Source organism: Acomys russatus, chromosome 32 (genome assembly GCF_903995435.1).
Source record: "Acomys russatus chromosome 32, mAcoRus1.1, whole genome shotgun sequence".
NCBI classification, from domain to species: Eukaryota; Metazoa; Chordata; class Mammalia; order Rodentia; family Muridae; genus Acomys; species Acomys russatus.
Genome location: NC_067168.1, coordinates 26,082,629 through 26,108,191, shown reverse-complemented (window position 1 = coordinate 26,108,191; position 25,563 = coordinate 26,082,629). Strand labels below are relative to the sequence as shown.

Genomic DNA, 25,563 nt, shown 5'->3' with positions numbered 1-25,563 from the left:
TCCCTCCCCCCCCCCAAAAAAAATAAGGGAGGAAAGTATTAATTAGGAGCATGGTCTGATGTGTGGTGAAGTACACTGTTAGTGACTGCCCTTGCAACTTGAGTAGGTAACATGGGCAGTGCCAAAGCCTGTTCATACCTGTTCTATGTCAGTATGTGGCATGCCATAACTCTCAAGTACTTTCAGATCATCAAGTTACTAAGTTGTTGAAATGGCCAACAAGTAAAGGTACCTGCTGCTACACCTGATGACCGTCAGATACCCAGGACCCATATGCTGGAAGGAGACAGTTGGCTTTCCTATGTTGTCGTCTGAGCTGTATGTACTCTCATGCACACACAAACACGCACAGGCACAATGTTTTTAAGGTACCAAGCTTGGATCAAAGCAGTAGGTTTATTGTTGGGGACACCCAGTGTCCCCTGAGGTGACACCATGTCTCAGAGAGAGTACAGTGACTAAACGGTAGGGTCTGCTTTGTAGACTGTTCATAAGGCAGGGAAGTGTATACAGTTATTTTCATTGTTCACAAAATTGGGCTATACCAAGAACATATTGCTGCTCTGAAATCATCCTGGGGAGGTCCTTCTGTGCATACATGAGCTCCGATGTCTCCTCTTGTGGCCTTGTGACTTTGACCTTGGCAAAAGGCAGCACAGCATCCCAGTCCTCAGATAGACTCAGAGACCACAGTCTGAGCCTCCGCATCTACAGGGTAACTTTATTCTATAAGATTCCCGAAACAGCCAAGCCTCCTATCCCCAACCTCCCCACCCCACCCCCAAACAAAACAAAACAGAAAAATGGGACACAGCTGAGTGTTGACAGGCGAGATAGTCAGAGAGTTCATAATAGCTGTGATAGGAGGAATGATTAAACAAGTTTAAGAAGAAGGGGCTGGAGAGATGGCTCAGAGGTTAAGAGCATTGCTTGCTCTTCCAGAAGTCCTAAGTTCAATTCCCAGCAACCACATGGTGGCTCATAACCTTCTATAATGAGATCTGGTGCCCTCTTCTGGTGTGTAGGCACACATACAAGCAAAACATTGTATACTTTAATTAATTAATTAAAAAAAAAAAAAAAAAAAAGAACGAGCGATTCAGGTAGGTCAGTGCTCTCCACAACAAATCTGGGAGGAAGATGCTGTTTGGGAATTATTAGTTTGGGATTTAATGGGCTTATTGTCTGCATTTCCATACAGGCACAAATGGACGCAGCAAAGGAAGTAATTTCCAGAAGCTGTTTAGCTGGTGAGCAGTGGAGCCAGGATCTGACTCTGGGGCCTGTAGCAGGAAAAGGGCTAAGTAGGGGAAGGTGCGTGCTCCTCCTGGTGAGGCTGCCTCACAGAAGCCACCTGTGATCGGGGCCTCAGACCCTTCTGGAACTGTCTCCCTTGCTCTGTCAGCTGAGGCCAAGATGTCAGGTCCCAAATCTCCAGCACTCCCCAGGAGCCCTAGTCAGCTGTTTCCAGCCACTTCACTGCCACCTACCCTGGGTAGGTGTGCTCTGAAGGTCCTGGCCCTGGCAGGGCTGTCCACCAAAGTGGGAAGGCCAAAGGACACGTGAGCATGGTTGTGTGAACTTGGGTCTCTGGCCCCCACAGAGCTGTACTCCCTGAACTGGTGCACTAAGCATGCTCCTCAGCTCCCACCTACCCATCCTGAGATGCTGAGCTTTAGATCTTGATACCATAAGGACATCAAACATTTGGGCAAATGTATAGGCTAAAATCCAAACACAGGCAATAAGCACTTTAGATGGGTGTGCAGCCTCCTCTTTGTTTTTGTTTGTAGATTTGGTTTGGTTTGCTTTTGTTCTTTTTTGTTCTTTTGAACTCACTCTGTAGACCAGGCTGGCCTCGAACTCAAAAATCTAACTGCCTCTGCATCCCAAGTGCTGGGATTAAATGCATGCCCTATCACCTGGCTTGCTTCCTCTTAAGAAACTAGCCTTCACATCCATGGGCTTTTCCCCTAGACTGTTCATTTCCTCTCGCTTTCACCTCACTGCAGCCTCCGTGCTAGCCAGACCCAGTTCTTCTGTCAGCTACAGAATCAAGGTTCTCCTCACCTAGACTCTGGTTTCTCAGCTACATCTGGAGAAGGCGATAGCCTGGCCCATTTTGCCCAGGCAGGCGCTGTCAAAATTTCCCATGGAGGGAGAGAGAGTGATTCCTTATAGTCCACTCTAATATAGGCTGAGGGCCACAGGGCCACAGTAGGATCCAGAAGGGGCCATTTACTAGGCAGTCTGGCTTTTCAGCAAGCCTGCCGGGGAATAGGGAGGGGGTGTATACAGGCACAAGAGAGGGACACCTGGCCTTGAAGTAAACCTCACAAAATTATTAAAATTTCACAAATGATTAAAACACTTTTAAGGGTGTTCAACAACCTTAGCTGTTACAGAAATGCAGATTAAAATCACTTTAAGATTCCATTTCAAACCAACAGAATGGCTACCATCAAGAACTCCAATAACAGACAGAGGTGCAGGTGTGGGGAGAAAGCACCTGTGTACACTGTTGATGGGGATGTAAGCTACTGCAGCACTCTGGAAACGGGTCTGGAGGGTTCTCAAAACAAACATAACACTCCTGGGCATGTACTCAGAGGATTCCAGGCCGTGTGACAGTGGTAAGTGCCCTTGTTCAGTGCTGCCCTATCCACAGTGGCTAAGAAATGCAAGCAGCTGTTGAATAATCAAGGTTTGCACATACGTAGTGGAATATTTCTCAGCTCCAAAGAGAACAGATTTTTCAGGGGAATGGGTGGAATTGTTGGGGGGGCGGGAAGCATTTTAAGTAAGGTAAGCCAGGCCCAAGTGGGCAAATGCCCTGTGTTCTCTCATATGAGACTTGTGGTGTCAAGTGTTCAGTATGGCTTATATCACACGGGCTGTGCAAGCCAGGAAGCAAGGTGAGGCAAGGTAAGGACGACCTTCAGGCACAGCACATAGTAAGAATAACAATTAAAAAGAAGGGGCAGTATGGGTGGAAAGGTGTAGGCAGGGAAGGAGGTCTTGAGATTGGGAAGACGAGGGTGAGGGATGGGCAGAGGATTAACTTTATCAAGTATGGAAGGCAATGTCTGCCCACATGCACAGTTAACAGCTTGACTGTTGATAGGATAACCAAGTGCCATCTGCATGGATCCAAGCCCCTCTCTAAGAGGATGGGACTAGTGCCTGGTGGCCTAGCTAACAACCCAGATATGGGAAGGAATAGACCAGTGTGGGGAATGTATTTCTCACTGTTAACTAAACTGAATTACTAGCAACTGCCTTCTGAAAAACCAGTGCTGAGACCCATAAACAATGGTGACACTCAGCCTTAACCAGAGAAGCCTCCCCTGACAATGGACAGGGGTGAATAAAGAGTCATGACTGTCCAGGATGCAGAATGTGAGTGACAGGAATGGGCCAAGGCCTAGGTAAGTCACATACCACACCCCCTCTAAGGCTCAGGGACCATTGTGAAAGAGAGGGCCACCAAACACCATTCCCTACAGTCAAAACTGCTGCAATCAGGAACGTATATCAGCTGTTGTTGCCTGCGTGGGGCCCACACGAGGTCAGCCTCATGAGGTCCCACCCTTCTAAACTCTTGACTGTCATAGACCTTGGTGTGTGTGGGGGGGGTCATTGTCTTTAGTGTGGTGCTCTCTCTCCTCCTCTTCCTCCTCCTCCTCCTCTTCTTCTTCTTCTTCTTCTTTTCTCTCTCTCTCTCTCTCTCTCTCTCTCTCTCTCTCTCTCTCTCTCTCTCTCTCTCTCTCTCTCTCTCTCTCTCTCTCTCTCTGACTCCTCCAGGCATTTGCTAACATGGCTTTGAATACAGGTGGCCCTGGTTAATCTTAGAGGATGGCAAAACAAAATAAGCAGGTGCAAACACTAGAGAGAGAGGTGGGGAGTAGAGGGTGGGCCAGATGGCAGGGAGGTGGGAGATGAACGGGATCAGTATACAAAACATGTACATGTGAAAGCATAAAGATAAAGTTTTAGTTGGTTAAACTCATGAAGTTTCCCGCAAGGCTTGCAGAAAGGCAACGTGTCTTTACTCCACAAGAAGCAGACAAACAATGACAATGCGATATTAAAAAGCAGCCATACAGCTCAGTGAATGCACTAAGTGGTTTAATGCTGACACCAGTTGCACGGTGACCTGTGTTTCAGAACAGGACTTTATTGGCTAATTAGGAGGCAAGTGTCAGTTTCACACACACAATCCTAAGTGGCTTTCACTTCATTGCATTGACAACTCACCCTGCGGGGCTTCCACGTCTTTATCTGAAAACTTGAAACTGGGGAAGAGCAGGGCCAGCTCTCTCTTGGCGTCCTCTCTGTCCCGGCTTCCATGCACAGCGTTAAAGGGCATGTCTGTGCCGTACTGAGCCCGGAGACTGGGAGCATTTGGTCCCATGTAAAAGAAACAGTTGCTTCACTTGAAAAGAAATGCTTTGCTCTCTGGTAGCAGGACCATCAGCTACCAATCCCAAGAACAGCCACACCGGGGGTATTACACACAGGATCTGGCTACATCTCACTTCTGCTCAGAGGCTACAATTCCCACTGTTCCGGGTCACTGCCGAGGACTAGCACCGTGCATCGCATCATACAGCTCTTTATGACTAATCTGGGTAAGAACAGGAACACTGCAAGGTAAGACCTACGTGCTGAGCGCTGCTCTAAATGCCTCTGCTCCCTCCCCGCTTTACAGCTCAGAGAGCTGAACTGAAGCCCAGGAGGGACCTGACCCATTAGGTGGTGACCTAAAATCTGAGCCCTCGGCTGCTCTGCTTAGCCCAGTTGCCTCAGTTGGATGCCATTGTTCCTTGTGACTGCAAAACAGCTATAGGACGTTAGGGCTTTGTTTTGCTTTTTAAAGATTTATTACGTAATTACGTATACAATGTTCTGTCTGCATATGTGCCTTCACGCCAGAAGAGGGCACCAAATCTCATTATTGATGGTTGTGAGCCACATTATGGTTGCTGGGAATTGAACTTTGAGCCATCTCTCCAGCCTGGGCTTTGGGGTTTTGTTTGGTTTTGCTAAGTTCTTTCCTGTTGTCTGCTCATGTCTGTCAGCTCCAAGGACCACTGGCCCATGGATTTGGCAGAGCTGACTTCACGCTAGTTGCTGAGTCACAGAGCTGAACAGGAAGCTGACTCCAGGGGGCTGTAGGAGTTGAGTTTACAGTGCAGGCCAAGGCTGCAGTCTCTGACTCTTTGCATTGGGTCCCTGAGATCTGTGACTGTGAGCCAAACTCAGCAGTGGCCTTTAGAAGGAAGGAAGTAGGGAGGGTATCCCATGTCAGGGAGACTGGGAAACTCAGAGGAGGAAGATGTCAAAAACTTCCCAGATATATAGAAAGGGACTTCCTGCCGCGCCCCCCCCCCCCCAGAGAGCAGACAGCATCACCCACATTTCTGAACCAAATACCAATTGAAGCTTGGGACAGATGAAAGGACTAGAGCTGGTGTCACCTTTCAGGATATTCCCTCCTGGCCACATTGGGGTCACAAGGCCCCAGGAAGGTTTGCCAAGCAGTGACTGCATCCTCGGTGTCCTCAGTCATGGTGAGGATAAGGAGGTGGCTGGGTCCGCTGCACATGTGGTGGACCAGCTTGTCAAATGCCTCCTAGGCACAGGGAAGGAGACAGTGACTTGGGGCAGTAGCTACTGACACCTGCAGAAGACCAGCAAACCCAGACTAACCCCACACTGGAAGGGACTTAGTGAGCAGCCTGGTGTGCTCATGAACACTCAGCCTTGGCCTGGCCACCTCTGCCTTCTGGGATGGTGATGACCAGCCAGACCCCAGGTCCCCAGAAAGGTGAGCCAGGGCTAAACATGACTTAGGTTGGACAGTGGCGTGCCAAAAGTCTGGTTTGCTTGGATATGTAATATATGAATACAGTGTGGGTGGGACTTCCTTCCCGACGCCCCACAGCCCTTTTTCTTCCATAACAGTATCCCGGGTTTCCTTTGGGGAAGATCCCTTCTCTGTTCCATTTGTTCCTCATTTCCCAACCACGCTGCTTAGCAACCATCACACCTCCGACCTAGGAAGTGGTGCTATGGCCTAAGAATGGTCACTCATACTCGCCAAGTAGGCAAAATCCTAAACAGAAGCAAGCAGAAAAAGTAAGTGGACTTTAAGTGGCAGGTGGCGATGTCTTAAATGGTTGGCTTCTGTGGGCCCTAGAACTTTCTTTCTTCCTCTTTTCTTCAAGCTTTCTTTGGGCTTTTTTCACTTTCTGTTGTGAGATCTGGGAGCATCCGTCTAACAAGCATCTTTATTCCATTACTGACAGTTAAAATCTCTTCCTTGAAGCCATTGTACTTGGGCTGTACCGGCTCTGACCATATTCTGAGGGCAAATCCATTGCCCACCCACCTGCTATTTGTATTCTTGTTCTCCACATTACTCCCCAGCAACCCTCCCCCCTGCCCCCCGTTGACCTATCAGCATAGTGCTAGAGGAGGAGAGATGACAGTGAGATAGACCAACAGAAGCAGATGAGCTGACCTCCTCAGCTCTGTGTTGATAGAACACTTGCATTTCCTCCTCTGTCAGGGTTCTCTCTTCGTTTAATAGTATGTCAAATCCTGCTTCCTGGATCTGCAGAACACACACACACACACACACACACACATAAATACATATACATGTAAGTGTGTATTCTGCAGATGTAAGTCAAGCCCACATTTACAGGGATCTTAATGGAAAAATTAAAAAAAAAATAAAGGTAGGTAACATTAAAGCAATGCATATCCTCAGCCCCTTCAGCACCTACCCCCAGACCTAACATTCTCCTAACCCTTACTAGAATTTGAATTATAATTCATTAGAAGCCTTTTTCCCCTAGCACATCAGAGCCCTGCCGCTGCCCCCATCCCTCTGTATCCACCACAGGGGACCTGAGAACAGTCACGCAAGGTATGTCTTGTACCTCCTACCTTCATGATGATCTCATCAGCCTTTCCGTGGGCCACTGCATCTGGCTTAATGATGGCTAATGTACAGGTCTTCTCTGATGACACTGAAATAAGGCAGGGAGGCACTGTCAGATGCTTGAGGCTCTTGGGAAGCCATTTACAGGGACAGTGCTGTTTCAACTCGGGCTCCATTGCACTGAGTACCAGGTATAGACTTGGGCTTCAGGTTTCCAGCCTTTGGCCTCTAGGCTGTGCCACCGTAGACTCAGACTCTAGAGCATGGCACCAACCCACCTGGCACCAGACCATAGCCTGAGTTAGGTGAACAACTTCCTGCCTCTCTGAATGTTCATCTAGGGACACGACATTTCCAAAAGACTAGTCAGGAGCAGAAATTTGGAATGACTACATGAGTGGTCTGGAGATGGCTGAGCAAGGAACACAGGCACAGAGGTACCAGGCCCCCATGCCTTCCTGTCCCCTCTTGAGGTTCTCAGCTTTCATTGCTGTCCATCTTGGTCTCTTCTCATCCCCATGACTCCTTCGCTTCTGCAAAGTAAACTTCTTTTATACATATGGGTGTTTTGCCTCCATGTACACCTGTGCACCATGGGCATACAGCACCACAGAGAAGAAGGCATTGGCTCCTCCGGGAGAGGATTTACAGACGGTTATTAACTGCCACGTGTGCTCTGGGAGCCCTCTGAAAGAGTGTCCGGTGCTCTTAACCTCTGAGCCTCTCCTTTCCTGCTGGGTGGCAGAAACGATTGCCTCCAGCCCCGCGTCTGAACTCTGTGCTTCCCAGCTCTCACAAGCTTCTAAACTTCAGCTTCAAACCTCTTCGTTTCTCTTCAGGTTCCCCGAGAGAAGGTCAGACAGAGCAGCCTGCACCTTTTTTTGTTGTTGTTTTGTTTTGTTTTAGTTTTAGCTTTAATTTTAGCAGTGCTGGGGGCAACCTTGAGGATCAGAGGCCACTTAGGTCCAAGCTATCGGAAACTCTGTAGGGAGCCCTTTGCCTAGTCCAGGAACCCTTCTTTATTGGGCTGCTATGTACATGAACTGGGCCTTGGTGAGTTATCTGTATTCTCTACAGAACCAACACCCCCCACCATGTTCTCTGCTTCCCAGCGTTGTCTATCTGTTGTGCCACAATGAAGCAGAACCATCGGTACCTAAGGAAGGTTTCTACTGGCAACATCTGTAACGCACTAGGTGGATGCTGTCCATTGGATAGATGTCTGCTAAGGGCCCAGATGCCAAAGGCATGGGGCCCAGCCGGTGGCCCTGTTGGGAGGTGACTGAACCTTTGAAAGGTGGGGCTACTGACAGGTGGCCAGGGTCTTGCAGAGGCTTGTGGCACTCCAGCTCCTTTGCCTCCTGGCCGTGAGAGACCTTCTCTGTCGTATGTCCCTTTCCTGTGCTGCTGTATCACAGGTTCCAAAGTCTCTGGACCAATTGACTGTGGGCAGAAATCTCCAAAACCCTGAGCCAAAATAAAAGTCTTGCCTATAGAAGATGATTATCCTAAGTATCTTAAATGACGACAGAAAACTAACTTGCACGGTACACGTCACCCTAAGCAAAGGCCGGTTAGCTTTTCTATGGCTACCATTTCTGATAGGCTGTGGACACTTGATACTAAGGTATTCTTACGATTGATTCTGGGATGTAGTAGGCTCATGAGATCACCTAAAGGGTCGGGGCGAAGAGGCCGCATCTTCCAGCTTCAGTTTGAAGGGAAAACCCAGGGAAAGAGGCCAGAGAAAGAGAAAGATGTTATCTCAGAAAGCAGAGGGAGGGGACTAGAGCTGTAGTTCAGAGGTAGAGAGACTAGCCTAGCATGCATGACTGCTTAGGTTCCATCTCCAGATAAACAACACACACACACACACACACACACACATACACACACACACACACACGCATGCACACATACATACACATATACACACATACATACACACACACATACACACACACACACACACACACGGGGCTGTGGGGACATTGAAAAAGCACGTGACCACCATGAATTTCAATCTTTCCTGCAGCAAGAGCCTGTGGCTTTTGTCACCAGGAAGGTCACTGTGCCTCTCAGGAGTGCCCTTTTAGGAGCAGTGGGTTCAGAGCCAGGCCACACACAGTAGGTCGACAGGAGTGGAGGTGAGGGGTGGCTTCAAGATGTGGACAAAGTTCATGAGTCTTAGCTGAGAGGGAGAAAAGGCTAAGGGAGAGAGAGAAAGGGCTTCATGTGGTTTTCTGGATCAAAGAGACTTGACAGTGGAGGATGTAACAGAGGAAGAAAGAGCCAAGCATGCAGAATAGGTATTTCATGTGAGAGCCAAGTCACAGCTTGTCTTCTCCACAGGTTCCTGGCTTTCCTAAGCCATGCCTCCTGCCCTGTCAGACTCCAATCGCAATGGTCCTTACTGTGCACCCCTGAGAAACATCCATGTCTCTCAGGCTCCCTCTACCAGGCGCATCTAGTCCCGGTTCCCAGGCATCTTGGCAGTTAACGTGAGACATCTTCCCGGCAGCAGCGTGTCTGATTGACTCTGGTCCTTACCCTCAACCAGGCCACTCTTTTCATAGGAAGGCTCAGGAAGGGACACAATGCAGTGCATGTGAGGTCTAGGGCTGATAGCTACAGGGTGCGGGAAGGAGAGGTTGGGGCTGTGAGCAGAGGAAGGAAGGCTGTGGAGAAAGCAGGCTCCTGGTGTTTGAGAGAGAGGGCAGTAAGGAAAACGTGAACTCTAACTCAGAACTCATTGCTCCTTTTCTCCATTATTACTGAAGGTTCTAGAAAGATCATTTCCTGGTGTCCAATAATTGCCTTCAAAGTCATATTTGAGTATCATCAGACAGCTGTCTAATGTATCCATGATGGCACCATGGGCAAAGGGATATCTGATACCAATTGTTCGCAGCCAGGTGATCGAAGACAAAACGCTCATGGCTAGCTTCCCAGAACTGAGACGGCCCAATAGCCTGGTGAGTCCCGTGTTTACAATGCACATCAAGTCAGAATCTACCTAGTTGATGAGCTCTGCACTCACCTGTGTCCCCATCCTCACCACCATCTTTTTCACGGGGAGGACACTTGACTGCACCAAAAAGGGCCTCATCAGTAACCTAGGACAAGTCAGTCACGAATAGAGAGGATTTAGCCAACACAAACTATTGTCAAGACTTTCAACATCTGCAGAAACGACATCAAAATACAGAGGTTTAAAACACAGAGTGTAATGAGCCTTGGGAATGGGGACACAGTCATCAGAGTTTGGGCAGCAAGGACCTTGTTATAGCTGGGTGGTGAGGGGAGTCCTTGATGGGCTTGGGCTTAAGGGCCAACATCTTAGCCAAGCATTAGTAGAGACTAAGAAATGGTTGGCGTTGAAATACAAGGGATGAGCCACCCCGAGCAGAGAAATAAAGGGACAGACCATTTCCCATGCAGTGTGAGCATGTGGTTTTTCCCTCATAAGGAAACTGCCTAGTAACTTTAGAACCATGGAGGTGTGGCCTGATTCTGTGTATTCTAGGAGAGGCCTGAGCTCTTTGGAACTTACTATGGAAGCCTGGACAGTGAACACCCAAGGGTGGGGTGCTGTGCTCTCGGCAGATGCACAAAGTGCTGGGAATACCTCCATACACCTGTGGTGTACCCACTTTAAAGGTTGTCAGATAACTGTGAAGGTGGTGCAGCCTGTATTATTGTGGAAATAGTTTCTCAAAGCCATAAGTCATGCTGATTCTGTCTCCCACAGTAGAAACACCTGGATTTCTAAATGAAGGAAATGAGCAGTGTGTGATCACAGCTAAAAGCCCTTTAGGAATTTGAGTGCGTGTGTCATCGGGAGAGACTTACCATGAGGCTAGGGGAAGGCCCTCCTAGCCTTTGCTGTTGTTTGGGTGTTCCCAAAAAGCCCATGTATTTTTTTCATCAAATATATATATTCCCTGCCCCCTCCCCCGAGACAGGGTTTCTCTGTGTAGCCTTGGCTGTCCTGGAGCCACTTTGTAGACCAGGCTGGCCTCGAACTCACAGAGATCCCCCTGCCTCTGCCTCCTGTAATGCCTCTGTAATTCTCTGCTGGGATTACAGATGTGTGCCACTGTGCCTGGTTTATTTATTTATTTTATAATTATATTTATATTCCTTTTTTTATATCCCCTGTTTCCCCTCCCTCCTCCCTCCAGCTAACCCCTCCCCCCACCTCCCCTCTGCCCCCCCCCAATCCACTCCCCCATTGTTTCTCTTCTGCAGGTCTCCCATGGATATCAACCAAATGTGGCATAGCAAGTTACAGTAAGACTAGGCCCCTCCCCTCTCGTATTGAGGCTGGACCAAGCAACCAAGTGGTAGGAAAGGGTCCTTAAAGCTGGCAAAAGAGTCAGAGGCAACATGTGCTTCCACTGTCAGGAGTCCCACAAGAAAGCCAAGCTACACACCTGTAATGTCTACGCAGACGGCCTAGGACAGGTCCCGTGCAGGTTTCCTGGTTGTCAGTCAGTCTCTGTGAGCCCCTTTGAGCCCAGGTTGGTTGAGTCTGTGGGTTTTCTTGGTCCTTGACCCCTCTAAAAGCTCGCTAACTTAAACTCATGGTCCTCAACCTGGCACGATGGTGAAACCTACCGAGGTGGGGCCATAACGGTCACTAGGGAACTTGAAGGTGTTTGGGAGAGGTTATACTTTCCAGCCCTCCTGAGATAAACAGCCTTTCTCCACATGCTGCCTCGACAGGGGCTTACAATCAGCAGACCTGACTGAGCACGGACTGAAGCCTAAGCTGTGAAGCCAAAATGAGCCTTTCCACTTTAAAGATCAGTTGTCTCGAGGATTGTGTTATGGGAACAGAAGGCTGACCAAGTCACCACTCAACTTACCTCCCTCTCTGAAGTCAGTACTAAGACTTTAGTTGTGAGTGAAAGGGGAGTGGGTGAAAATGTTCCAGGGGTCTGGAAAGGAAAGAGGATGACTTTTTTTTTAAGGACGACTTATTTATTTGTACAGTATTCTGCCCATATGTGTGCCTGTACTCCAGAAGGACATCAGATCTCATTATAGATGATTGTGAGCCACCTTGTGGTTGCTGGGAATTGAACTCAGGACCTTTGGAAGAACAGATAGTGCTCTTAACCTCTGAGCCATCTTTCCAGCCCCAAGAGGATGGCTCTTAGGAGACTTGCAAATGTGCACCCTCCCAAGGCCCTAGCTGAAGGAAAGGCCCAGTGTGGGGCATGAAAGCTGCCACGTGGGGAGGGAGCCCCATGTGAGCACACTTGAGAGCCTGCCAATTGGACACGTGACCTCACTTACCACATTCCTTTCTCTGCCTTCCGCCAGAACCTTCTTTTCGGCCTCCAGCTGGTGTAGGATGGTCTTCTGAAGCAGCGGGGCATTCGCCCCCTTCACCACAGCCACCAGTTCTCCTCCCTGGAATGTGTGACACACCGGGTGAAATCCTCTGCACAAGGGTCATCACTCTCTGGAGACAAGAGTGTTTAAGGCTGTGCCTAAGGTCAAGGTTCAACAACCCTTGGCCTACATCCTCCACCCTCAGCCCTGCTACCGCTTCCGGGGGGCCCATCCCACTGTGACGCCCTCATTTCGGTGCTTAGTTCTGAACTGATTTCTCTCTGATCTCCACCTTTTCCTTGACATACCTTTTGTCAAAGCCTCCTTTAGGGACAACCATCAGTCAGTTAAGGGAGGAACAGTACATAGAAAACTGTGGCTAAATGTGATTTATATGTGGCTTATTAGCAAATTTTTATTGAGTACTTACTTTACCAAGCACTGAGGCTGAGGCAGAGAATATAAGCATTAACTTTATACAGGGAGTGGCCACTCCAAACACACAATAAGATAACTGCTTTAATAGGAGACACAGTGCTTGAAGATGTCAGCATGAAGCTGGGCAGTGCTGGCGCACGCCTTAAATCCCAGCACTTGGGAAGCAGAGGCAGGTGGATCCCTGTGAATTTGAGGCCAGCCTGGTCTACAAAGTGAGTCCAGGACAGCCAAATGCTACACAGAGAAACCCTGTCTCAAAAAAACAAAAAAACAAAAACCAACAACAACAAAAAAGTCAGCGTGGAAGTGGAAGAGTCAATTCTCAGTACTGGCTGCGGTCCTCAGGGAAGGTTTCATAGTGCTCTTGCTTAGTGGGATCTGAGCTTTCTGCTTTGTTTTTCAAATGTGTATCACTGAGAAGTGGATCTGAGGAGAAGGTCCTGTGGAGTGGTTCTGCTTCCATTTCTCTGCATCCCTCTGTGACCCGCCATGGGTTGGAGATTGTGGCCTGAATCCCCAAGGGTGAGGGTGATTTTTGTTTTGGGCCTAAGCAATCAAATAGCTTTGGTAATGGCCGCACTCTGGGACAGCTCTGAAGCCCGGTGTGGCTGGTTGGACATAGCTCTCTCCTTCCTACCAGACGTTCTTTCTCCTCCCTCCCCAACCACAGCCGTACAGCCGTCACAGAAGCTGGGTCTCCCTCCCAAAAGACAACGGTCAAGTGATATTTTAGCCCAAGTTTCTAGTGTGGAGCTGGCAAGATTGCTCAGCAGGTAAAGATACCTCACACCAAGGATGAAGATTGTGGTCAATCCCCAGGAACCACTTGGTGGAAGGAGAGAGGCAACAGTCATTTGACCTCCACATGAGTGCTATAGCATGCACACACAAAATAGAGAGAACTGTAATAAATAATTAAAACAAGTTTCTAATATGCTAGACTCATGGTGCTGAGGCTAAGAGCTGGACTAAGTAACTTGGCTGTGTGTCGGGGGGAGGGGAGCAGGGTACTGGTACAGCAGTCCCTGGTTTCCTTGACTGCCGTGAAGGGGCAGGGCTGCATCAGGATCAGCATATCCACCACTTGTCTCCTGGGTCTGACAGACAGCCTCACCCTGGGAAGGCAGGAATGCAACAGTAGGCTAGGCAGTAGGTGCTAAGGAGCAGGAGCTGGGCACAGATGGCACACCCAAAGACATCCAAGTCATTTGTCAGCACAAAACCTTTTGGTTCCCAGGAGGCTCCTGTCGCTTTTCCTTTCATTTCACACTGTGGTTATCAGGGCAAATCACAGCTTCTCTATCTATAACGTATTCATTTCCCCTAAAAGTTCCCCTTGGCAGAGAAGAGAAATCTGGAAACTCTGCTCTGAGAATAAAGCTGCAATTTAGAAGGTCCATCAGCCAGGTCAGATCATGTGCATTCTAGGACACGCACCCTTTGCCATGCACAGTCACCTAGGAAGGCTGTCCAGCCCTCAGTGGCCACCATGGAGCTGGGTCTCTCATCTCCTGTGGAACAGGGCCCACAGGTAGGAATGAGCACACCTGTGCACGCCCATCCATGTCTTAGGGAAGGGCTCCATGAACTTAGTGACTCAGTCTTGAGGGTGTGTCAGGGACCCTTGGCACGGCTGAGGCCTCGTGGTGGCTCCGAGAATCGATGCGTCTATCTGAACAGCAGTGATGCGCAGTCAACAAACAGCTTTGCTTCTGCAACGATACTTACTGCATAAAATAGAAAGGTTGGCTCGCACTTCCCTCGGTATTTTTCCAGAACATCAAGAGAATCTGCCTCTGCCTGGAGAAAGCAAGCTGTCAGAGGGTACCCTAGGGGCGGCTAGTGCAGGGTCACAGCAACACCAGGCCCTCCCTCATAATGAACAGACCTCCAAAAGGAACCCAGTTCACTGGCTTGCCAACACATTGGTGACAGCTGTGCCAGCGGCAGAGCCTTGAAGAGTCAGGTGAGAAGGAACTGAGCTGTCCTGGTTCCCCGCCCAGCTACTGCACTGGTCCAGGGAACCCCATCATCTGACATCCTTCTGTGGTCCTGACTGCCAGTGACAGGCCTGAGGGTCCTCCCACCTCTCGTTCACTGTCTATTGTTGGGGGTTGATCTGGTAATAATGTATTCAGATGCTAATTAGTGGCTCCCAAGGTCCAGTTGCTGCCCTGACACATTCTTGCAGTCTCACCTACACCTGTCCTTGGTGTGTAAACCTTGCTTTAAGTTGATTAAAGTTGATTGGTTAATTTAAAAAAAAAAAAAAAAAGGCCTGCACGTGGGCAGGGCAGAAACGAGGTAGGTGTGGCAAAGGTTCTCGGGCTTTAGGGGAGGAGAGAGGAGTCGGAAAGAGGAAGGAAGCAGAGCTGCCTCAGTGGGTTAGCATGGAGAGACACACGTGGCTGGATGGGCGTGGATGGAGGAAAGCAGCCCAGATGGAGAACATTAGCAAGTATTTTGGGATTACAGATGGGAAATAGCCCAGATAAAAAAGATTAGAGCAGATGGCATGGGTTGGGGGCTGGGAAGGGATAAGGTTAGTTTAGAGGGTTAACATCTGCCCAGCCCCAGGTAAAATGAGGCTAATTCTAAATACAACAGGTGTCTGTGTCTTTTATTGATTGATAGCAGGTTAGCTAATACCTCCATAATAATTACAGGCTAATTTGATAATTAACCTTGTTATATATTCTATAATTTACTACAACAGACTATGGCTCTTAGAGTCTGACCTTCTGAGAGATTAGTGTAAGTGAGCCCTGTAGGCTCCTGTTGTCTTTAGTGTCTGTGAACCTCACAACACATCACTGTGTGGTGTGTCAGCGGGGTTTCTTTCACACCCCCATGGAATTACCATTTCTGCACGGTCAGCAAACATTTGCTAGAAGATCCCCTTTATGACACTGAGGACGGAAGTCTTGACACTGGGCCCAGAAAATGACATGATGCCCAACAATGCTCACTAGCCAAGCCGGATACACAGATGCATCTGAGTGGCATGCCTTTTTTGCCTGCATACAGCTTGGTGGTGAGGCTGATACCTTCATTTCTAGAGAAACTATGAGACACGGGACAACTGGGCACCTTTTGATCTGAAAATGGCAGCTTGTACTTCCTGTCCCCTGCTTCTTCCGTGTTTCATTTGTTTACACTGCAATGAGACTTTTTGCCTAGAAGGAATCTTACCAGAGCAAAGTGGAGAAGCTCCAAGCCAAGCTCGATCCTCATCTTCTGGAAGAGGCTCACCACAGGTTTGCAGGGGCCACACCATCCCTGGTAGACGTCTACAACTGCAGGAGCCAGGGAGTGACAATGTTCAGTAGACAGCCACAGTCTACCCTCACACCTCTACCCTCTGCGATGGATGTGCTAGCAGGGTAGGTGTCAGCCTAGCACATGAGGACTGAGAAGAAAACATAACCATCTCTCACGCCAGCATGGAATTCTGCATCTGAAATATGTCTGAAAGATCAGATGTGCAAGGCCATCCTCGATCCTGCCTGCCAGGGGACATAGCCAGCAGAGCATAACTGTCATCTGAGGAGGCTTCATCCAGCAGATAAAGGAAACAGATGCAGAGACCCACAGGCAAACATTAGGTGAATCTCAGGGAGTCTTGGGGAAGAGTTTGGGGAAGAATTGAGGAAGCTGGAGGGGCCAAGGACACCACAAAAAGACATAAAAAGCCAAGTAACCTGGGCCCATGGGGGCTCGCAGAAACTGAACCACCAACCAAAGAGCATGCATGGACTGGTCCTAGGTCCCCTACACATATGAAGCTGATGGGTTGTTTGGATCTCAAGTGAGTCCCCTAACAATTGGAACTGGGCATGGGACTGTTTCTGACTTGGACTCTGTTGCCTCCCTCTGGATCCCATTTCCTTAGCAGGGCTGCCTTGTCTTGCCTCAGTGACAGAGGAGGCACTTAGTCCCAGTGTGACTTGGTATGCCAGGGTGAGTTGGTACCCAGGGGGATGGGATTTAGGGGGAAGGGAGTATAGGAAAAGAGGGTGGGAGGGTAGGACTGCAAGGAGAAGAAGTAAGTATAGATGGAAGAAGAAACATGTTTTTTTTAAAGATTTATTTATTTATCATATATACACAGTGTTTTGCCTGCATGCACACCAGAAGAGGGCACTAGATCTCATGGATGGCTATGAGCCACCATGTGGTTGCTGGGAATTGAACTCAGGACTTTTGGAAGAGCAGCTAGTGCTCTTAACTTCTGAGCCATCTCTCCAGCCCCCAAGAACATGTTTTTAAGGTGGTCCCTTTACCTTGTGGGGATGAGGCCTGGTGCAGTATTACTCAGTGACTATCTGAATGTGACTACTCCAAAAGTAGGTCACTATAGGTGACCAGGAAGCATCCAGGTGACTCTTAGACACTGATAGCCAACTTGCCTTTCCCCCAATGAATTCAAAGCCACTCAGATGGCACTTGCTGCTCTTACTGAGACCCAGGTTCAGATCCCAGAACCTACATGGCAGCTCATAAATGCCTGTAACTCCAGTTGCAGAAGATCCGACACCTTCTTCTAGTCACTGGGCATACCGCACATGCACGGTGTGCACTTACATGCAGTCAAAACACTCATACACTTGCTTTGGGTAAAACAGCATCTTGTTTAACTTTGTGAAATCAACTTTCTCCGACAAAGTGGACTCAAGAGACTCTTAGAGGAAAGCTTGCATCCCTTTTGTGGCCCCATTCTAGTCTGGGTTTGATGGGTCTCTCTCTCTCTCCCCTCATCTAATTGGAGCAAACCATGAGGCCTAGAAGGAAGCGAGGCGGAGTCAACTCAAGCACCAGATCCTGCACAGACCAGAGGGAGACAGCAAGTGGCAACCTGTGGAGGCCCTCCACATTGTAGAGGAGGGATAATCACCAGAAGACTCCCGACACTCAGGAGTCTGTGCCTAAACTGCACAAGCGAGCAACCCTTTTCCATATGTAGGTAGGGTGGCACTGCCTCAGGGAGACAGCAAAGGCCCCTGGGATTAACCTCTTAATCCTGTGAAGTTTCCACACCTAGCTTTTGGAGGAGACATACTGAAAACATTGCTCAGCGGAATCAGATCTTTCTGACATCATCATCTGTGTTCTTTCAGCTGCTCCTGAAACTGGACAGGATACACCAATTTGGGAGTGCCGGTGGGTCTGACTGATTGAAAAAAAATGTGCAGAAAATGAGACTCGTGCTAGGTCCAGGATGGATGAAGGAGGCCACACACAGGAGCAGCAGTGGAGGTCGAAGGAAGGAAGGAGAGGTGGCCTCTCAACCTCAAGAACAACTGAGTGTGAGAGAGACATCCCTTTCCAGACAAATGAAAAAAAAAAAAAAAAGAAGAAGAAGAAGAAGAAGAAGAAGAAGAAGAAGAAGAAGAAGAAGAAGAAGAAGAAGTGGGTGGAGCCGGGGAGAAATAGCTGGAGAGACAGAGGAAAGCTAACTTGATTCTAGACAGACTGTGCTTCCCATACCAATTAGAAAACACAAGACAAGAGATCTCAAAGGCACTTGAGACACTGGAGGGAAAGGGCCTTGAGCCCCCTCACTGTCTATTCTGAGAGCAAGGCTCAGGGAGTCTTTGAGAACAAGTCCTTCACCACTGACAGATGTTTGTGTTCCAACACACCACAGGCAGAAAGTCAACTAAGGAAAATGTCTCTGAAGACAGAGGATGCCGTAAACAGCTCTACGGAGGAAGGCAGCTTCTATCGGATTCTCATCCTCTTTCCACCTTGGCTCTGGAAAGAGTGGTAAGGACAAAGGTCGACTAAGTGGCCACAGAAGGTGTAGGGAGCAGGATGTAGGAACACCGGAGAGGAAGAGCAGGAAGTTTTCACCTTGACAGAGGGATGCAAATCAGAGGACGATTGGAAGGCATGTAACTGTGCATAAGTCCAAAGGCAGGTGAGGAAGGGCAGCAGCAGATGGGACTTTCAGTGTGGATGTGTGTGTGTGTGTGTGTGTGTGTGTGTGTGTGTGTCCATTCCTCTAACCTGCCCAGTGTTAGGTCTTAGAGGAGCCGCCTGCTCTCGAACTACTCAGATTAGACCTAGCCCAGTCAGGAAGCATTAGCCATGGTCACGTTAAGTGCTTATCTGGGTAGCTGGCACACAGCAGAGTCTCCATAAGATTATGTGATAATGGTTTGTTCACTGTTGGTAAAAATGCAATGGTTTGTTTCATCCTGGAGCTGTATTTAGCTGCCCAGACCAGACACGTGGGTACAACAGTTAAGCCTTGGCACTGTCAGAAAGCTTCATAATCCTTCCAACTGGAGAGTGTGCCAACACTCACACCCCCACACACTGGATCAGTGGGACTAGTGTTATTTAGTGTCCATTTGGCCCCAGGCTTGGGTGAGTCTGCTTCAGAGGCCAGATGAAAAAGTTAATACTGTTGTATTAGAGTCTGGGGTGACAGACAGGGTATGCCAAACTGGAAATATGGGGGCAGGCAAGGGGGGGGGGGAAAGCTTGACAGAGCCCTGGGGGCACTCCCATGAGGAGGAAAGTGGAGATCAGGAAAGACCTCACATGGACAAGCTGCTTTGGAGGTGGGCCTTGGAATGAGAGCTGTGACTGTCAGTGGAGTAGAACAGCAAGGAGACAACGAAAAAGTGAGAAAGCCTGTGGCATGCTTGGGAAAGACATCTTAGCTCCAGACACATCTCAGGAAACAGTAAAGGACGTGGCTGGAAAGGCACGTGGAGAGTTCTTGAATACTGAGGAGTCACGGAGATAAGCAGAAAGAGGAGAACAGAGCAGAGAATGATGGGATGCCAAGTGATGGAGGGGAGAGGAAGGAATAATGGGTCGGTGACGGTGGCTACTTCTAAGACTCCAGCCTCCTGCCATGCACCCAGCGCCAGCCCTTGAGAGGGGCCCGGCTCTCACGTGGCTTTCTAAGAAGCGCAATAAAGTATGGATGGGACTTTTAAGTTACCAAGAGGCTGACCTGCAGCTGTCTCCTCACAGTGCCCCGCTCTGGGGGAATTGAGTTACCGTGTTGTGGGTAACCTCAGGCAGAAACCCACAGCAAGAAATTATGTAACTGGCCAAAACCAGTGAGGCCTACTGACAACCACTCAGTGAGCTTGCTCCACCAACAGCTGCATAAATGAGCTTGGAAGCAAGTCAGCCCCAAAGTGAAAATCCATCCAGGATCCATACACTGGGCCTTGGTAAAGCCTGAGGGGGGGGTGGGCAGAGGCAACCAGCTGGACTGTCGCTCTCCATCCTGAACTGCAGCTACTGGAAGACAGTAAGTGCCTAAGCCACTATTGCATGGGACACTGTTGCCCCAGCAGGGGGTGACTGATACAAAGGAGACAGGTGTGGACAAAGGTTGTGCAGTCTCTGGTTGGTTCCAGTCCTCTTTCTCCATTCTGGAGGGTTCCAGGAAACACCCCCATTATCCTTCCAAAACAGTCTCCTTTAGTGCCTAGGTCATCAAAGTTTTCTCTGCCTGGTCATCAAACGGAGTACAACAATCCGCTCTAAACCAAGAGATCCCTGTTACCTGGCTGGACTGAGTTGTTCATGGAGCCGAGTTTACTGATGTCCACTGAAATGAACTACAGTGGTACCCTGTATCCTCAGGGGATGTGCTCCAAGACACAGTGGGGAACGAGCTGGGTGGGACTGAAGCTGACACAAGCACTTTAGGACCGAGACAGTCAGTTTGACAACTGTTTTCTAAGAGACTAATGAGCAGGTGATATATACAATGTGGGCACGCTGACAAGAGAACGGTTGGTGTCCTGGGGTGGGAGGGCAGGGAATTCCAGCATGTCTCAGAATGGTGCATAGTTTTTAAATTATGAACTTATTATTTCTGGAATTTTCTGTGGGACTATGGTTGAATGCAGGTTACTGAACCCAAGGAGAACAAAATCATAGCTAAGGCAGGGCTGCCATGCAGGCAGACACAAAGAAACCACCTGGTTCTTTTTTCTGTTTGCTTGTGCATTTTGAAACAGAGTCATGGGTAGCCCCAGCTAGCCTCAGACTTGCCGCGAGCCTTCAGCTCCCAAAGTCTGGGGTTACAGATGTTCACCGCCATACCTGGCCTATGCAGCACTAGGGGTTGAGACCCAGTCTTAAGTGAAAAAAGCACTCAGTATAGCCCCCTCTTCACATGCACATCATTGAATGATTTTGAAAAGAATGGACCAGGGGGATTGTTTCATCACCAGTCAGTCCTCTGGAGCCGAGCATCTCCTCCCAAAGCTCCTGGGTGCTGATGTTGACCTGCAGCCAGAGAGGATCAAAAGCAGTGTCAGCACTGGCAGAGATGGGAGCCCCTTCCTCCCCGAACCCTGTTTCTCTCTGCAATATTCCTAAATGCACATCTGTCTTCTCTACACAGTCTTTCTTTCTTTCTCGCCTTCCCCCATACACCAGGAAAAAAATTAACCTAAAAACAGTGTGTGTCATTCTTAGCCACTAAAAAAATGTTGCATGTTATTTGTCCAGGAATCATAGAGAAGGTTGCTCTGTGTTGCTAACCCACACACAAGCAGTACCACACTTCAGTTTCCCTTTGTAGCTCATGTCAGTCCACTGGAGAGATGGTTCATCGATTAAGACAGGTGGGTCTCTTTGAGTTCGAGGCCAGCCTGGTCTACAGGGCAAGTTTCAGGACAGCCTGGGCTACAAAAAGAAACCCTGTCTTGAAAGAAAGACAGATAGACAGACAGATAGACAGACAGACAGAAATAAAGAACCCAGCTGATTAGCAATCCCATACAATCTTACAAAAGCAGCATAACAGAAACCTTTGAGCATGAGTCTCGTGTGTGTGTGTGTGTGTGTGTGTGTGTGTGTGTGTGTGTGTGTGTGCGCGCGCGCGCGCGCGCGCGCGCGCGCGCGCCTCTGCCTCCCAAGTGCTGGGATGAATGGTGTGTGCCGCCATTGTCTGGCACTCATCAGCTATTTTATTTCCATCACTTGACTCTTTGGAGACTGCTCGCCAGTTACTCTGTGGACTGACCCTTAGTCTGGCGTGCCTGCTTTCTGCTGACTTGGCCCTTGTGGTGTATCCCTGGGCTGGCTTGGAGTGGTAGAGGAGCTGCAGAGATTTGCCCTCATTACAGCCAATCAGGTGAGCCACAGTTTCCACCTGCCCATTAGAGACCACACTCACTTGGCTGCTCAAGGAAGTCAGCCAGGATCCTCCACTAGACAAGGCTTTTTTGGGGGGGAGGGTGTTTTTTTTTCAAGACAGGGTTTCTCTGTGTAGCCCTGGCTGTCCTGGACTCACTTTGTAGACCAGGATGGCCTCGAACTCACAGAAATCCACCAGCCTCTGCCTCCCGAGTGCTGGGATTTAAGGCAAGAGCTACCACGCCCTGTGACAAGGATTCTCTTGTTCCTGCTAATGTTTCCATAGTGTTACAGTTCCAGTGAGATGTTCCATAGGCTCCTGCATTTGGACACTTGGTCCCAAGCCAGTGGTAGCATTGTAGTAGCTTCTGGAGCCTTTACAACACGGGGCAAAGTTGGTCTGTCAGGATAGGCCCTGAGGGCTATCTAGCTCAGCACCCACTTCCAGTTTCCTGCCCAGACATTACATCTAGTCTGCCAGATGTAACAAGCCATGCAGCAAGCTCTCATTGCCGAATACGGAGCCATAGCTGCTGTTCCTCTGTGCCAGGATGGACTCTATCCCCTGAACAATGGACACAAATAAACTTGCTCTTGAGTTGCTTCTGCCTGGTATTATGTCACATTAAAGAGAAATAAAATGACTATACGGTGTTACTTTGACACTGTACAAATGAGAGGCTAGTGAAAACTACAACCTGTTTTCTTTAAAGTTATTTTTTTTTTAGGACTTATGTACTTTTATTTCATGTGTATGGGTGTTTTGCTTGCATGTATGTCTGTGTACCACTTGTGTGCCTGGTGCTTGAGGAGGCTGGAAGAGGGTGGTGGATCCCCTGAAAGTGGAGTTACAGAAGGCTGTGGGCTACTATTTGGGTGCTGATAATTGAACCCAAGATCCCTAGAAGAGCAACCAGTGCTCTTGACCACCGAGCCATCTCTCCAACCCCCTACAATTTGTTCTTGATACAAATATGTAAAGGTCTGTGTTAGGATGTATTATGCATAAATTACAACAGGAAACTATATACTTTTACAGATTCCGTGTGTGTGTGTGTGTGTGTGTGTGTGTGTGTGTAGACACAAAAGAGAAGAGCTCTTTTGAAGCCTTAAGTGAGAAAGTTAGACTGATATCATCCTGGCCTCATAGCTACTGCCCTGAAGCAAATGACAGGAAGGATCAAAAGAGCCCTGTCACCACCCAGAGGCTTAACTGATGTCACTGGCACCTCTCTTCCTCCTGGTCCCCTTCCTGGGACAAGCCACACCTGTCCCGGGGCCAGATGAACTGTCTTCCTCCTGGTAGTAGGGTGTATCAGCTTGGAAGACTCTTGAATTTCCCCAAGACCTACCTCTAGAGAGAAGAAAGACTGCCTGGCACCTTTGACCAGATTATTCTTTGATGTCATGTGATTTCTGTATCAATTATGGAAAGAGTCCTGAAGATAGAGAGAAGACAGGGTTTCTGGATTGGAGCTCTTGGGCCAATACATTCAAAGAATGACCTCATTGTGGGTCGAGAAAGATCTCACACACACACACACACACACACACACACACACACACACACACTTTCTCAGCAGATGGGAGCACTTGCTTTGAGTACTGGGTCATGCTCAGAGCTTGGAGGAATAATACAAAACATGACTAACAAGTATTATTGTCCCCCAAAGGGGTATAGGGCATTAAAAGATGATGTAAGAAGCACAGGGGCCATTGTGGGACACATCAGAGCATGCATGCAGGTGGCTTGGAACTGTCCAGAGTCTCATCACATAACTGTTTATGCACAGGGATCAGGGAGGTTGAAGAAATGGTCTGCACAGCAATAATGGGGGAAACCAGATGCTCCGAATCTACCACAGAAGATCCCCAACTCTGGAGTCCTAGTATGTCAAAGCTGCATGACCCTTTGAGATAATCACACATCCTTACTTCACAGGTGAGCTACCTAGAGGGACTTTGTCTCAAAAACAATGAGGTGCAGGGAGGGAAAGGAGGAAGAAGAGGAGGAGGAGGGGGAGGAGGAAGAGGAGGAAGGAGAGAGCTGGCTTGTCCTAACATGTAAATGAAGTAAAGCGTTGTACATAGCAAATGCTCATCACACAGCGCCTCTCAAGCCATGTTTTTTTCTTAACGGAACAGGGCAGGGGAACTGGTCACTACAGAGTACACAGATGCATGCCCAAACCCAAGGAATCTGTATATATCCTGTGCAGTTTCTGCAATTGTTATTCAACAGAAAACAAGTTTGCTTCACCTTCTCTCCGATTTGTGGTTTTACACTAATGCCCATTCGAGTCTTACTGTTTCAAAGCCCTGTTAAGAGCTTCTGTTTTGGTCAGGTATATTTATATAAAATGTAAATTATCTGGAGCACCATTACTAGGTGATCCAGATAATTTATTTCCACTTTAACACGGAAGAGTAGGGCACTTGGGCTCCAGGACACTGTCGCATACTGCTAGCAAGTAGAAAGTCATCTTTATATATTGCACCCCACTCCCACACCGCGCTCTCCAATCAAGTGCCAGGAGCTAGCGGCCCTCGAGGCTTACCTGCAGAGCAACTTCTTTCTTCTTGCTGCCCATGACTCTGCAAAGAAACCAAACTTTGTTACCTGGGCCTGTCAGAGCGGCAGCTGCCCCACAACCTCTATAAAAACCAGCAAGCCTAGAGCCTTTTAAAGGGAAGGCCAACCGGGCAGTGGTGGTGCACGCCTTTGATCCCAGCACTTGGGAGCTAGAGGCTGGTGGATCTCTGTGAGCTCGAGGCCAGCCTGGTCTACAAAGCGAGTCTAGTACAGCCAAGGCTACACAGAGAAACCCTGTGTCGAAAAAAACAAAAACAAACCGAGGGGGGTGGGGAGTGGAGAGGGGAGCCAGTCAATGTACTGATGCCAAGAGAACAGAGACGTAGACTGCCACGCTCTTCCCTCCCTCCTGCCTTCCTCCCGGGGAGCCAGAGGCTGCCAGGATGGTTTTTTTGCCCGAGGATGCCCGCAGGAAGCACCACCAGCTAGTCACATTAGAGTGCTCACTGAAGAATTCAAGCAAATAAAGGGTATCCCGTAGTCCCCACAAGTCCCCACAAGTCCCCACAAACTACTGGGAAACAGCCTTTGCGAAGGATATCTCCTAATAGATACCAGATTCCGGGGCTTGGACAAGGCCAAGGAAGGAGTCTCCAATCTGACTGGGCCGCGTCTTTGCAACGGTCGTCCTGGCAACCCAGCACCCAGCTCACCGCCGCTAGGGGGCAGCTCTTATTGGTTGGACGGAATGTCAGGGTTGGGATGGCCTAAGGTAAAGATCCCACCCTTCCGTGCTTGGTCTCTCCTTCTCGCTTGACTGCCAGAGTAGGTGTGCAGCTTTCCATTCATTCCTGGCATTCTTGAAGAAGGAGTGGCACGCGGAGGTGGCTTTCCAGGAATATGAGAGCTGTCCTTAAGTCTTCAAATAACTGTGAATTCAGAGTTAACTAGGAAAGTCAAGTCCACGTGTTCCCAACAGGTACACATAGTGAGCATTATTCCAAGCGTATCAAAAGTCTGATTTGATTAAAAGACAATTAAAAAACAGAGATAGGTGTGTGTGCCTGAGAAGGTGACTCAGATGTTAAAAGCACGTATTATTCTCCCAGAAAACACGGCTTTGAATCGCAGCACCCACAAGGTGGCCTACAAGGGTCCGTAACTCTAATTACAGGGG

At 48.8% G+C, this 25,563-nt stretch overlaps 1 protein-coding gene across 1 annotated transcript; it reads right to left on the bottom strand.

Annotated features, from left to right (window-relative positions):
• Positions 1–377: 377 nt before the first annotated feature.
• On the bottom strand, positions 378–24,458 carry Nme9 (NME/NM23 family member 9). Its single transcript, XM_051140618.1, has 10 exons — positions 24,412–24,458; positions 20,941–20,998; positions 15,926–16,029; positions 14,462–14,533; positions 9,993–10,068; positions 6,958–7,040; positions 6,527–6,619; positions 5,481–5,635; positions 4,258–4,394; positions 378–708 (listed from the first exon to the last, which is right to left on the bottom strand). The coding sequence occupies exons 1-10, from the start codon at positions 24,442–24,444 to the stop codon at positions 671–673; spliced, it is 849 nt and encodes a 282-aa protein (XP_050996575.1). The 5' UTR covers positions 24,445–24,458; the 3' UTR covers positions 378–670.
• Positions 24,459–25,563: the final 1,105 nt, after the last annotated feature.